Below are 15,480 nucleotides of genomic sequence, written 5' to 3'. Positions count from 1 at the left end.
GTCTTCTCATGCTGCTGCTACCTCCACACTGGGTCATTCAGCTACTATATGGTCTCCTCATGCTGCCGCCAACTCTAGGCGGTGTCATTCAGCCACTATATGGTCTCCTCATGCTGCTGCCACCTCCAAGCTGGGTCATTCAGCCACTATATGGTCTCCATATGCATGCTGCCGCCAACTCCAGGCTGGGTCATTCAGCCACTATATGGTCTCCTCATGCTGCCGTCAACTCCAGGCTGTGTCATTCAGCCACTATATGGTCTCCTCATGCTGCCGCCAACTCCAGGCTGGGTCATTCAGCCACTATATGGTCTCCCCATGCTGCCGCCACCTCCATACTGTGTCATTCTGGCACTATATGGTATCCTCATGCTGCCGCCACCTCCACGCTGGGTCATTCAGCCACTATATTGTCTCCTCATGCTGCCGCCAACTCCATGCTGTGTCATTCAGGCACTATATGGTCTCCTCATGCTGCTGCCAACTCCAGGCTGGGTCATCCAGCCATTATATGGTCTCCCCATGCTGCCGCCACCTCCACACTGTGTCATTCAGGCAGTGTATGGTTTTCTCATGCTGCTGCCAACTCCAGGCTGTGTCATTCAGCCACTATATGCTGCCGCCATCTCCAAGCTGTGTCATTCAGCCACTATATGGTCTTCTCATGCTGCCGCCACCTCCACGCTTGATCATTCAGCCACTATATGATCTCCACATGCATGCTGCCACCAACTCCAGGCTGTGTTATTCAGCCACTACATTGTCTCCTCATGCTGCCGCCACCTCGGCGCTGGGCCATTCAGCCACTATATGGTCTCCTCATGCTGCCGCCAACTCCAGACTGTGTCATTCAGCCACTATATGGTCTCCTCATGCTGCGGCCCCCTCCACACTTGGTCGTTCAGCCACTATATGGTCTACTCTCCTCATGCTGCTGCCAACTCCAGACTGTGTCATTCAGCCACTGTATGGTCTCCTCTGCTGCCACCACCTGCACGCTGTGTCATTCAGGCACTATATGGTCTCCTCATGCTGCCGCCACCTCCATACTTTGTCATTCCGCCTCTATATGGTCTCCTCATGTTGTCGCCACCTCCACGCTGTGTCATTAAGGCACTATATGGTCTACTCTCCTCATGCTGCTGCCAACTCCAGGCTGTGTCATTCAGCCACTATATGGTCTCCTCATGCTTCCGCCACCTCTAGGCTGTGTCATTCAGCCACTATATGCTGCCGCCATCTCCAGGCTGTGTCATCCAGCCACTATATGGTCTCCTCATGCTGCCACCACCTCCACGCTGGGTCATTCAGCACTATATGGTCTCCTCCTCATGCTGCCGCCAACTCCAGGCTGGGCCATTCAGCCACTATATGGTCTCCTCATGCTGCCGCCACCTCCGCACTGGGTTGTTCAGCCACTATATGGTCTCCTCACGCTGCCACCAACTCCAGGCTGTGTCATTCAGCCACTATATGGTCTCCTCATACTGCCGCCACCTCAACGTAGGGTCATTCAGCCACTATATGGTCTCCTCATGCTGCCGCCACCTCCACGCTGAGTCATTCAGACACTGTATGGTCTACTCATGCTGCCGCCAACTCCAGGCTGTGTCAGTCAGCCACTATATGCTGCCGCCATCTCCAGGCTGTGTCATTCAGCCACTCTATGTTCTCCTTATGCTGCCGCCACCTCCATGCTAGGTCATTCAGCCACTATATGGTCTCCATATGCTGCCACCAACTCCAGGCTGTGTTATTCAGCCACTATGTGTTCTCCTCATGCTGGCACCACCTCCACGCTGTGTAATTCAGCCATTATATGGTCTCCTCATGCTGCCGCCACCTCCACGCTGAGTCATTCAGACACTGTATGGTCTACTTATGCTGCCGCCAACTCCAGGCTGTGTCAGTCAGCCACTATATGCGGCCGCCATCTTCAGGCTGTGTCATTCAGCCACTATATGTTCTCCTCATGCTGCCGCCAACTCCAGGCTGTGTTATTCATCCACTATATGGTCTCCTTATGCTGCCGCCAACTCCAGGCTGTGTCATTACGGAGATGTGGATAGGTAGCTAGGGAGGACTGTAGTCAGTCCCATTGAGTGAGTACATCTCTTAGTGGGATGGTTTATTAGGGATTATTAGGAGGTACCAGAGTGGGACCGCCCTTATTAGGGCGGCCACCCCGCCTAGGCCTAGGGCCCCATTTTAGGGCATAGTAGGGGTAGAGTAGTACCCACTTAGGGCCACGCTATTTATTCCCCTCATTTATTAACTAGGGCTCCTCGCCCTTTTACACTGCTACTCCATCCTACTGGGAATTAACTATTCTAGCCCACCCCAGGTTACCCATGCAATATAACATTATTATATTATTTTGCATCATTCTTTTGCCTTGTTTTATTTTATTTTTTTGTGGTGGCAATGTTCCGCTGACATTTGACCCATTTGATCAGCATTTTCCCTATATTATATATAGGATCAATCCATTAGATTATATGGACTCCTGGAATACTACGTATACACGATAACATACATGACATGAAATGTATATGTAGAATCATCATCCTATGATTTTTATAGGCCCCTTCTGTTGATCTTGTGATCCATACATATTACCTGCTAAAACATTTATATTAACATTATACTTACCTTCTGTGAAAATGATGCACCGCTGAGTACATGTAACTAGTTTGGATGTGTAGTAGCTCTGGGGATGTTATTCCCCTGGGCAACCCATGGTATACTATACATTTGTACATTTTACACTAGCTTTATGCGGTGGTGTATGTTTGCGTGTTAGTGCTAACACAAGCCGAGTATCTATAATTATGTGATGAACGGTCCTCACTCCGATTGCCTGTACTTATCTGCGTCGCGGGGCTGTGTCTGTTTACACGCCCGAGACAGCCTTCCCACCAACGTCAGGTAAGGGGAGTGGTCATGAGGGACGCGCGGATATGACACAAGAAGCGAGACTGTCAGAGCGCGAGCAGCAGTAGCCGGGAAGTCACGGCTCCCTGCACTACGCCAGGTTCTGCTCAGCACGTGACCACAATATGAGCGGCGTCCCAGTGAGTAACAGCCAAGCTGTGTAACTACTTTTTCCACAGGGCATCTCAGAATTTTGAAACTAGTACATGTACTCTTTTCTCCACTTCTAGGCGCAACTTGTTCGAGACCACTGCTCAAGGAAGGCAATATTTGACGGCCATCTTCATGTGTCTGTGGATGTGCAATGTTTATGTTGCTTTGCTGGCTGGAATATATATCTTAATTTTTCCCACAGGAATTTATCCTGCAGTTGTGTAATATATAGTGCTTGTGAGAAACCAATACAGGACTACTATACAAAAGCATAATATCCAGTGTATTATGACATATTAAGTGATATTGTTTAGCATTGTTTTGCCTTTAGTGTTTTTTAAGACACATTATTAAAGTTATGCTTTAGGAACTATATCTTTTGTACTTTTTGGATTTACTTTTTTGCCGGATAGTATCCACCAAGTGGGGCTGATGAGGCCAGAATAAGACTAATCAACAATTTATATACAATAGTGAGGTCTCAGAGCCAATACAAGGATGAGACTCTACCCCCTCTCTCTGTAAAGCCAAAGGCATCAAGATAAATGTAGGCAGCATTAAGAAATTATTTTAGTGGGTAAATAGGAATCAAGATGGCTGAAACCCCAGGTAACCCAGATAAGCACAAGACATACACTAGAACCTCTACATTATTTTCTAATGATAGCCTAAACTGCACTATATAAGCAAAAAAAAAGTAAGGGTTTCTTTAATGGTAGAAAGGCTTATATATTTAATTTTATTTTCATTTTATGTTAGAAAAACCTGAGGTGGAATGTAAGTTGACCAACCAGAAGAATATCTCCTGCATATCACAAGGTTATCCATTACCAACCTGGTCATGGATGAAGAGTGGTGGCGGCTCCAAGTAAGTTTACATAGCATTGCTGGAAAACTTTGTCTTGTATGAAGCCTTTACTTATGAAGAATTTATCAACAGCTGTGAGCAAGAAATCGAGAATGGATTCACAATTGGTCCGTCAGAAAGACATGGAAACAGCTGGATGTCTTCTAGCACATTGGATGTAGGAAACCAAGTGGAAACTGTCACCATCTGTAGTTGCGCTGTCAGTTCTGTTGGACGAACATGTGCAGAAATGTTATTGAAACAACTTGGTAGGTTTGGTCAGTGAATGGTTTTTTTCTATTTTATTGAAAAAATAAATGAATAAAAACTCCAGGGGCATCATAATATTTAATACAAGGTGGTGAGTTCAGAACCGATATACTGGACCAGACCTGGGAACCAAAGCACCACATCTATTCCTTACATAAAAAAGGCATTGAGTTCATCTCCTCTCCTAAAAGCAATGCGTAATTATAATTGCCAAGCCACATATGTAATGACTTGGTTCTTTACCAACCGAACACATGTTATACCCTTCTAAAACCAACCTTTATATTTCTATTGCAGAACAACACAATTTTACTGTCCCAACTGTGATTGGACTGAGCTGCAGCCTGTGTATTGCTATTATTCTATTTGCACTAATTCTGAGGAAATACAAAAAGGTAGCATTTTATCCGTTTTAGCATCATCATTTCTATAAATAATCTACATATTAGCTCACGTCATTCATTTTTCTTCTATTTCTGCACAGAAATACAAATACGAAAGTCAGCTACAGATGATACAGTTCATTGGGCCATCTGATAATGAATACATCTACATTGATTTCAGTCTTCTATCCTATGATGTAAAAAAATGGGAATTTCCAAGAGAGAATCTGGAATTTGGTAAGATGACGCTTAAAACTAGAACAGGCCACCAGAAGAGGCCCAAAATGTATGACTGGGATTCTCGCTGATAAATTTGGCAAATTCCAGCTTGTTAGACACTATTTATGTCTCCTCTTGATTGTCTTACTTTAGATCTGTATTTTGTGCTAATTCTGGCACCCGCCAGTAATAGATCTGGTACATTTTATATATGCTCGTAGCCACATGGCCTTTTCTAGATATGTATCAAAGCTGTTAAGTGAAGATCTGCACAATGAGATATCCTCCTTACAGTGGGCAACATATCAGGGACCTGCACAGGATGACTAGAAAGGGGGCTTGAGCTCCTGCCCTTTTGATGTTCCTTCTAAAAGTGCTCTGGGCAGTCTGGCATCATTATGTGGACATATATAAATTGCCCTTTTTTTAGGTCAGCTCCTGCCCCCCAATATGTCTGTGCACGTCCTTGCATCATATACATATTATTTTGTATTGCAAAACACCATGAAGCCACCACTATGGTGCTCCTTAGATGGTACTACCATCCTTCCAGAATCCACAGGATTTTCACAACATGTTCCTATCAATGCTGGAGGAATTTTGGACATAGGGGTACTCCCCTGCACATTTGGTGGGACTGTCCGAGCTTGCAACCCCTTTGGCGCTTGGTCCAATCTATGATTTCAAGTTAATTGGGTAAAGACTTCAGCTCACAATTGACCTTACTGATGCCTTTTCTATAAAACATAGAACAATTGTGGCATTCTCATAGGGGGAGATTTATCAAAACTTGTGCATAGAAAAAGTTGACCAGTTGCTTATAGCAACCAATCAGATCATTGTAGCTATTGACCAATGTCAAACTCTTTCTATGAACAAAAAAAAAAACTATCAAATTAGGCCAAGAAGTGGCCTAATAAATGTTGTGTATGGCGTGATCACCAGATTTTTGGTGGTATTTACACACAAATTCTGGTACATTTTGCTAAGTAAGACTGCACAAATGCCTTGTGAGATATACACACAAACCACCCCACAGAAATGAGTCTGGATTTCTGCATATTATAGGTAATACCATTGGATCCGGAGCATTTGGGAAAGTGGTTACTGCTAAAGCTTATGGAATCAGCAAGTCAGGCGTGTCCCTGCAAGTGGCGGTCAAAATGCTGAAAGGTAAGAGGTCAAAGATGTGGTTCTGGAATTGATCCATACAATAGGCTTTAGGTCTTTGGGTGGGGAGAAGCTGTCACATTCCACAAAGACACCCTTTTTTATCTTATCAAATTTTAGAAAATCCTGATACTCCAGAAAAAGATGCCCTAATGTCTGAACTGAAGATGATGACTCAGATTGGACACCATGACAATATAGTCAATTTGTTGGGAGCGTGCACTGCGCCAGGTAAAAATAACAACCAATTATTCTCTTTCCCCTCACTATGTACACTGTATATACATGCAAGTAGAAACCAGACACAGTGCTGAGACTTGTAGTTCCTCAGAGTGATTGCTTTGCACTTGCCTTATAATCTCACAGAATTCAAAAGTAGAGTAGTGGCACTCCATTCACCCTTTCCATTCACATCTCAGTCTCACCATAAGGCTAGGATTCCACTGAGGTTTTTGCATTGCGTTTTTTTAGGCTTAAAAAAGGCCAGAAATTTTTTTTTTTTTTTTTAAAACACCAAAGGGGCCAAAAAAGACAAATTCCACACAAAGGTAAAAATGCCCCCCAAAAAACAGAAAAATGCCAAAACGTAGGGAGAAACAGTGGCAGTTTTTCTGGCGTTTTTTTGGGGGTGTTTTTACCTTTTTTACCCTTTTGTCTTTTTTGGCCCCTTTGGTGTTTGGTTGGGTTTGGTTTGGTTGGGTATAAAAAAAAAAAAAAAAAATGCTGGGAATAGTAGTACTACCTAAAAAATGTTAAAAAATAAATAAAAAAATTTTAGGTCCCTGCCCGTCCACATAAATTAATCCCTGTTTTAAAAATTCATAAAAATTTTGATACAAAAAAGCTAAATTTCGTTAAATACAATTTTTTCCATAACTACTGTATCTTTTTTATTATTTTTTTAATAGTACCCTACGAAATGTTATTAAAAAGGTATCTCCATCACTTTTTTGCATCAATAGAGTCCAAAAAGAATGAAAACCGCCGGCAAAAACGCCAAAGTTAAAACCAACATGGCATTTGTCTTGACATTTTGCTCTCTCTTTGGAAATCCAGCCTCTGAGCCCAAAATAGCTGAAAAACGCCAAAAGGATAAAAAAAAAAAAGCCAAACTGAAAAACGCCAAGGGGATCTGGCATTTTGCAGATTACTATTCACTTGCAGCTAACATCTGGACGCGGCGTTTTTTCGCTGAAAAAACGGCGTACGGCAAAATGGGTGTCTTTTCAGCCTAAGGCAGTGTTTCCCAACCAGGGTAAGGCAGCCTAAGGCATGCACGTATTGCGGATGGGAGAATAAAAGCCACTATTAATTGGATTTTTGGAGTTCCGCTTCCCTACATTTGAATTCTACACTGTATATACATCTTTCATTTTTCCTTGGGTATATCCTTTTTTATTATAGGTCCAGTATACTTGATTTTTGAGTACTGTCCACATGGAGATCTTCTCAATTACCTGAAAAGCAGAAGAGATTCATTCCACCAAACATGGTCGGATGTTGTCAAGGATAATAACTTCACTTTCTACCATAATTTAAACCAGGATGAGAAATTCAGGTATTGTACACTGCAGTAGTGGGCAGTATGGAACCATAGTATGAAAAAACGGGACCAGCTTCATGAGACCCCGTATTACAAAGCTATTCCCTCCTAGAAACATTACATATATAGATGAATAACACCATAATACTGTATGTTGTCCAGTGTAACATGCCATAATGTCTTTTGTATGACATACACATAAGTTCTGAGAGATACAGTAAAGGCTCTGTGTGCCTTAGGCCTCGTTCACATGGCAGTCGGACTCCGCTATTCTGGGTTCCGTCGGCAATCCAGCCAGAAGGACGGGAGTTCAAGCTCGATATTTTTCTCCTAAATAAAATCCTGTTAAATTACCGGGTGACTGCCGGACCCTATGCAAGTGAATTGGGGCCGTCGGGACCCAGCAGTAGCCATTTGCATCCAACCCTGATCTGATCAGCTCCAAAAAAAAGTCTGATCAGCTCCAAAAAAAAAAAAAAAAACAATCGGACCCTTAACCCCTTAAGGACAGTTTTTGCACTTTCGTTTTTTCCTCCTTACCTTTCAAAAATCATAACCCTTTCAATTTTCCACCTAAAAATCCATATTATGGCTTATTTTTTGCGTCACCAATTCTACTTTGCAGTGACATTAGTCATTTTACCCAAAAATTCACGGCGAAATGGAAAAAGAAAATCATCATGCGTCAAAATCGAAGAAAAAAACGCCATTTTGTAATTTTGGGGGCTTCCGTTTCTACGCAGTGCCTATTTTGGTAAAAATGACACCTTATCATTATTCTGTAGGTCCATACGGTTAAAATGATGCCCTACTTATATAGGTTTGATTTTGTCATACTTCTGGAAAAAATCATAACTACATGCAGGAAAATTTTTACGTTTAAAAATGTCATCTTCTGACCCCTATAACTTTTTTATTTTTCCATGTACAGGGCGGTATGAGGACTCATTTTTTGCGCCGTGATCTGAAGTTTTTATCGGTACAATTTTTGTTTTGATCTGACTTTTTGATCACTTTTTATTCATTTTTTAATTATATAAAAAGTGACTAAAAATAAGCTTTTTGGGAATTTGGAATTTTTTTGCGCGTACGCCATTGACCGTGCGGTTTAATTAATGATATATTTTTATAGTTCGGACATTTACGCACGCGGGAATACCACATATGTTTATTTTTATTTTATTTACACTGTTTTATTTTTTTATGGGAAAAGGGGGGTGATTCAAACTTTTATTAGGGAAGGGGTTAAAGGACCTTTATTAACACTTTTTTTTCACTTTTTTTTTTGCAGTGTTATAGGTCCCATAGGGACCTATAACACTGCACACACTGATCTCTCATGCTGATCTCAGGCACGGAGCAGTCATTCGCCGATCGGATACCGAGGAGGCAGGTAACGGCCCTCCCGGTGTCCTGTAAGCTGTTCGGGACGCCGCGGTGAAATTTCCCGGCCCGTTGATAGCCGTAAATATACGTCCTGCGTCATTAAGGAGTTAAAGGGGTACTGCGGTGGAAATTTTTTTTTTTTTTTAAATCAACTGGTGCCAGAAAGTTGAACAGATTTGTAAATTACTTGTATTAAAAAATCTTTACCCTTCCAGTACTTTTTAGCAGCTGTATGCTACAGAGGAAATTCTATTCTTTTTGACTTTCTTTTTTTGTCTTGTCCACAGTGCTCTCTGCTGACAGCTGATGCCCATATCAGGAAAATCCCCATAGCAAACCGATGCTGCTCTGGACAGTTCCTGACACGGACAGAGGTGTCAGCAGAGAGCACTGTGGACAAGACAAAAAAAGAAATGAAAAAAAGAAAATCATTTCCTCTGTAGCAGACAGCTGCTAATAAGTACTGGAAGGGTAAAGATTTTTTAATAGAAGTAATTTACAAATCTGTTTAACTTTCTGGCACCAGTCCATTAATAAAAAAAAATAAAAATTTTCCACCGGAGTACCCCTTTAAAGGGTTGAATGCAAACAGGCTCCTACAATTAAGAGGTTATACTGTGCAATAATACTTTGTAAGTTGTAAGGGCATATTAAAGAATCACTCTCATTTTAAAGTGAAGCTTGGAAAGTTTATCATGAAGGGACACAGTGCTCAGGCGAGTGATTCTGTCCCTTTGTTCTAGATATGATTAGGCCTTTGACATGTCATAGAGACATATCTAGAGTAAACTAGCCCCAGGGCCCTTCTGATTGATACAATGTATGACAATAACCATTAGAAACCTACAGCTTATTTGTATCAGGCAGTCATAGGAATAATATAGGTCATAAAATGATCTTTATAAAACCAGAGTAATAAAATGATACAAATGTCTGTAAAAAGCAAGCATTCTCTTAGGCCATATGTCCTGGCAAAATAAACATTGCAGCAGTCTGTAAGTATATATTAGATTGGATTCTGGTAAACGGTAGGAGAATTAAAGATTATTACAGAATAAATCAATTCCAGTAGGCAGTGGTCATATGAAGTAATTCATTTGTCCTGTGTAATCATCGGGTGCCTTGGTAAGTAAGGAATGTCAATATCTTGTGTTTTCTTGGTGGCAGAACGCATTTGCCACTGTAAGTGGGGATGTAGTTTCCCGTGTGTTGAAGATAAGATGCTTAATAGTAGAGATGACATGCCAGAGAGGTTCGAATGGATTTAATGGAGCCTCAGTATTGTAATAAATGGGGTGGCTGGACGGGTTTCGGAACGATTCCTATTCAGCAGCAGTTTTGAATATACAATAGTTAGTTGCCTATGGAACTTTGGCACCATTTTCTTTACCCTATATTGTAAAAGGTTTTCTTGCCATACAGACTCAAAAACATGGGCAGTAGTAAAGTTTGAGCATATAGTTAATAGCTGAATACATACGGTATATGAAAAGAATAATGTAAGAATAATCTATGCTCAAACTCTACTATTGCCCATGTTTTTGAGTCTTCCAGTCATAACGCATCCAGGTATTCCATTTATTACAATACTGAAGCTCCATAAAGTCCATTCTATCTGTGCATTCACATCACGTTTTGTATCCCCCCAGACCCATGCCACACCCTATTCATTTGAATGAGACGATCATAGTTAGCTAGTGACTCCGGTTGGCTCATTTTTGCACTTTATCTGGCTATGTTGCCAGACCAAAACCACAGCAGACCACTTTTTTTAGTCCAGCAACAAAACTGGTTACGGTCCAAAAATAAGCCGACTGGAGTCACTAGCTGACTCTGTCTGGCTCCTTCAATTGAATGGGGTGCGGCATCGGTTCGGCGGGGATACGGCAGTGGCCAACTGGAGTTTATTTAATTTCTAGAGAAATACAACAGTATTAAACCTAATATATATACTGCTGCTATTTTCATTTTGCCAGGGCATATTGATTAAGAACATTCTTGATTTGTAACAATAAATTGTACGATTTATACTTCTAATACAAACAAGCTGTAGGTTTCCAATGGTTATTATCACACATTGTAATGACCACAATGGCCCTGCGACTAGTTTACAATTGGAATATTCCTTATTTTTTTTTTGGTAAATGCATTGAACAGTCTACTATTTTATTTTATACAGGACACTTTGGATAAGGTTACTTATTATCTTACAGAATGTACACCCAATATATACTTTATAACAAAAGTCACATTTCCCTATCTTATACACACTAGGGTTAATTTCATAGGAAACCAGTTAGAACTTTAGTTGCTTCTCCTTGGCATTGACCTTCACAGTGAACATATTTGTTTTACACACCTCTAGAGACAGAGCTGTGACAGTGTTAAGTAACTGCTCTTATACATGGATAACTACGGAGCAAGAATGCAACACAAATCAGCACAACGGAGACTTGTTGGTCCCACAACCTGAGGTTCTCCAAGCTGAAGGTATGAAATCACACAAACACGCAAAACCTATAAAATCCTGTCATTTTCGTGTTTTTCTTTGTAACACTTTAAACCACACTTTGAACAACCTCTCAACAACGTTACTGAATGGCAATGGGAAACTCACTGAATATTTTTTGGGCCTACAGGGAAATCGGCCACTGAAAAATGTAAAGCATATGGTCCAAGTGTACACGTGGACCATATGCTTTCTGTTGTTCAGTGGATGATTTACCTGTACGCCCATAAAATATTCTATGAGTTTCCTAGTACCACAAACATCGAGCCATTCTGAAATTCCCAGTAACTATGCAAAGTGGGCCCTATTGAGATAGACTACCAACAATGAGAGCTTTCTTGCAGCTTCTGCACCAGCCATTCCCAAGAATCTGTGCCAGGAGAAAAGGAAATGGCCCACTCTTGAGGTGACATGACAGTGCCCATCCTTTGGGCCTTGGAGTTAGGAGAATGGGGTCTGCAAAAATACAGTCTACAACTTTCTCTGAAAGAAACAAAACTAATCAGATCACAAGAAAAACCATTTGGAAGCTTAATCTGGGGTTCTAAAGAAACAAACATAGGGGTGGAAGAGGTCTTAGGTCTTTAGCGCTAAAGTGCTAAACCAGACATGACATCGATTCCGATATAGTTGCACCAGATGTTTTTTTTTTTTTTTTTTGAGGCCTGTGAAATGGTCACGTCCAGGGGTAGGGAACAGTGCACACTGGATATTGCTGAAATTACTATCCTATCTACTTATACACGACGGCCCCAAACTGGGCGACGGTCCCTACACTGCGCTAAGTTCAGGGATATCAGAGTGATCCGACAAACCAGGTTGGCAAATAGATGCAAAATCACAAACCAGTCAGGAAAAGTCCAAACCTAGAGAGTGGCATGATAACAAATCAGCAGGCAAAAGTAACATCATAAAACAGGCAAAAAGTCAAGCCTCAGGGGGTCAGCAAGGCTATACAGGCATAGGGAAAAAGGAAGGCAAGTTATGGGTAGAGCCTCTATTATGGGCGCAGGTGTACAGAGTAGGTTTACACATTCTCACACCTCCGCATTGGCTGGGCCGGCCACGTCACACAGTGACAAACGCCCCAGATACTTGCTGGGCCTTTGCCTGGGCAGCAAGCGATGTCGTGGCCGTGATGGAGTAGGAAAACAGCCAGCTTTGGAGCCCGGACAACCACTGTATGTCCTGTAATAGAGACTAGGAGACTCATGTACTATTGGAGTTCCATGTAAATTTAGGTAAAAAATTTAAACAAAAGTACGAGAAAATTTTTTACTTAATATTTTTCCTGTAATTTTCATGTTTATTCGCCCTGTTTAACATTTTTTGTAAAATTTTCAAAAAGGAAACTGTGGTTTTTTATTTTTTCATATTATATATGCAAAGCAGGCCCGGCACTCACCAAGATAGATGCAAGAACGTGGAGTTTATTCATATAAGTGGACAGAACGCGTTTCAGCAGGATAGCCTTCCTCTGCTGTCTTTCATTTTTTTCACAAACTGGGTGTTTTTGGCATCTTTTCCGGCTGTGAATTTTCACTTTTAACAAAAAAATTTTATAATTGAAAGCTGCCACAAGTATCACAATACGTATAAACACATTCATGCAAATGAGGGGAAAAATTTTATAAATAAAAATTCTCTATGAAAAGGGGAGAAAAAAGGGCAAACTGTACATAAGCGCGTTGTCCACACATGATCCTAAAGCAACTTGACAGCATGGGCTGTTTTACAAAGAAGAAAAGAGAATGCCGGCCCAGCAGTGACCTTGTGTACAAAGCTGATAAAGAGCTGAAAGACGGGGCCTCAAATTGGGTGGATGGTTAGTGAGGAATCTAGATCAATGGTCGCCAAACGATGGCCCTCCAGATGTTTAAAAACTACAACTCCAAGCACGCCCAGACAGCCGTTGGCTGTCTGGGCGTGCTTGGAGTTGTAGTTTTGCAACATCTGGAGGTCCACTGTTTGGAGACCACTGATCTAGAGCAATGTGTTTTTTTTAGGGGCAAAGCAATAGAAAGAAATTACCCTTCTGTCCTAAAAGTTTTGACATTTGAGTCCCTTCTGTACAATCCCAAAAATCTTAAATGTATTTTCTGTCTCATCTTTCAGAAATCAAATACCAAAACACCAGGAAGTACGACGAGGAGGATCTGAACATCCTCACCTTTGAAGACCTCCTTAGTTTCTCATATCAAGTTGCCAAAGGAATGGAGTTCCTCGAATCGAAGTTGGTGAGTTTACTAGGTCGCATTTGATAGACAAGGATGTTACTGAAAGTCCGAACCGCCATTTTGTCACTATATAAGGATCTGCGGATCACATAAGTGAGTTCATCTCCCACATTATATACAGTATCTCCCATAAGTGAGTCCATCCTTCACATTATATATACAGTATATCCCATAAGTGAGTCCACCCCTCACATTATATACAGTATCCCCCATAAGTGACTCCACCCCTCACATTATATATACAGTATATCCCATAAGTGAGTCCATCCTTCACATTATATATACAGTATATCCCATAAGTGAGTCCACCCCTCACATTATATACAGTATCCCCCATAAGTGACTCCACCCCTCACATTATATATACAGTATATCCCATAAGTGAGTCCATCCTTCACATTATATATACAGTATATCCCATAAGTGAGTCCACCCCTCACATTATATACAGTATCTCCCATAAGTGAGTCCACCCCTCACATTATATACAGTATCCCCCATAAGTGAGTCCACCCCTCACATTATATATACAGTATATCCCATAAGTGAGTCCACCCCTCACATTATATATACAGTATCTCCCATAAGTGAGTCCATCCTTCACATTATATATACAATATATCCCATAAGTGAGTCCACCCCTCACATTATTTATACAGTATCTCCCATAAGTGACTCCACCCCTCACATTATATATACAGTATCTCCCATAAGTGATTCCACCCCTCACATTATATATACAGTATATCCCATAAGTGAGTCCACCCCTCACATTATATATACAGTATATCCCATAAGTGACTCCACCCCTCACATTATATATACAGTATATCCCATAAGTGACTCCACCCCTCACATTATATATACAGTATCTCCCATAAGTGAGTCCACCCCTCACATTATATATACAGTATCTCCCATAAGTGAGTCCACCCCTCACATTATATATACAGTATATCCCATAAGTGACTCCACCCCTCACATTATATATACAGTATCTCCCATAAGTGAGTCCACCCCTCACATTATATATACAGTATCTCCCATAAGTGACTCCACCCCTCACATTATATATACAGTATCTCCCATAAGTGAGTCCACCCCTCACATTGTATACAGTATCTCCCATGAGTGAGTCCACCCCTCACATTATATACAGTATCTCCCATAAGTGAGTCCACCCCTCACATTATATACAGTATCTCCCATAAGTGAGTCCATCCCTCACATTATATATACAGTATCTCCCATAAGTGAGTCCACCCCTCACATTATATATACAGTATATCCCATAAGTGACTCCACCCCTCACATTATATACAGTATCTCCCATAAGTGACTCCACCCCTCACATTATATACAGTATCTCCCATAAGTCACTCCACCCCTCACATTATATATACAGTATATCCCATAAGTGACTCCACTCCTCACATTATATATACAGTATATCCCATAAGTGACTCCACCCCTCACATTATATACAGTATCTCCCATAAGTGAGTCCATCCCTCACATTATATATACAGTATCTAACATAAGTGAATCCACCCCTCACATTATATACAGTATATCCCATAAGTGAGTCCACCCCTCACATTATATATACAGTATCTCCCATTAGTGACTCCACCCCTCACATTATATATACAGTATATCCCATAAGTGAGTCCACCCCTCACATTATATATACAGTATATCCCATAAGTGAGTCCACCCCTCACATTATATACAGTATCTCCAATAAGTGAGTCCACCCCTCACATTATATATACAGTATATCCCATAAGTGAGTCCACCCCTCACATTATATATACAGTATCTCCCAT

At 41.3% G+C, this 15,480-nt stretch overlaps 1 protein-coding gene and 1 long non-coding RNA gene across 8 annotated transcripts in view; one reads left to right on the top strand and one right to left on the bottom strand.

Moving 5' to 3' along the window:
• Positions 1-15,480, top strand: part of FLT3 (fms related receptor tyrosine kinase 3) — a 142,254-nt gene that overhangs the window by 107,638 nt on the left and 19,136 nt on the right. For all 5 annotated transcript variants that reach the window (XM_056561826.1, XM_056561823.1, XM_056561822.1 and 2 more), the window contains 9 exons: positions 3,847-3,955; positions 4,028-4,203; positions 4,502-4,599; positions 4,689-4,824; positions 5,875-5,979; positions 6,097-6,207; positions 7,381-7,534; positions 11,271-11,395; positions 13,530-13,651. In XM_056561826.1, the coding sequence (XP_056417801.1) occupies positions 3,847-3,955; positions 4,028-4,203; positions 4,502-4,599; positions 4,689-4,824; positions 5,875-5,979; positions 6,097-6,207; positions 7,381-7,534; positions 11,271-11,395; positions 13,530-13,651 (1,136 nt within the window). The remainder of the gene's footprint in view (positions 1-3,846; positions 3,956-4,027; positions 4,204-4,501; positions 4,600-4,688; positions 4,825-5,874; positions 5,980-6,096; positions 6,208-7,380; positions 7,535-11,270; positions 11,396-13,529; positions 13,652-15,480) is intronic.
• Positions 4,034-15,480, bottom strand: part of LOC130358503 (uncharacterized) — a 114,363-nt gene continuing 102,916 nt past the window's right edge. For all 3 annotated transcript variants that reach the window (XR_008889542.1, XR_008889543.1, XR_008889541.1), the window contains exons 3-4: positions 12,820-12,956; positions 4,034-4,161 (exon numbers count right to left, since the gene is read on the bottom strand). This is a non-coding gene — a long non-coding RNA (uncharacterized LOC130358503). The remainder of the gene's footprint in view (positions 4,162-12,819; positions 12,957-15,480) is intronic.

The sequence above is a fragment of the Hyla sarda genome, chromosome 2 (genome assembly GCF_029499605.1).
Source record: "Hyla sarda isolate aHylSar1 chromosome 2, aHylSar1.hap1, whole genome shotgun sequence".
NCBI lineage: Eukaryota > Metazoa > Chordata > Amphibia > Anura > Hylidae > Hyla > Hyla sarda.
This window is presented reverse-complemented; position numbering and strand designations above follow the sequence as displayed.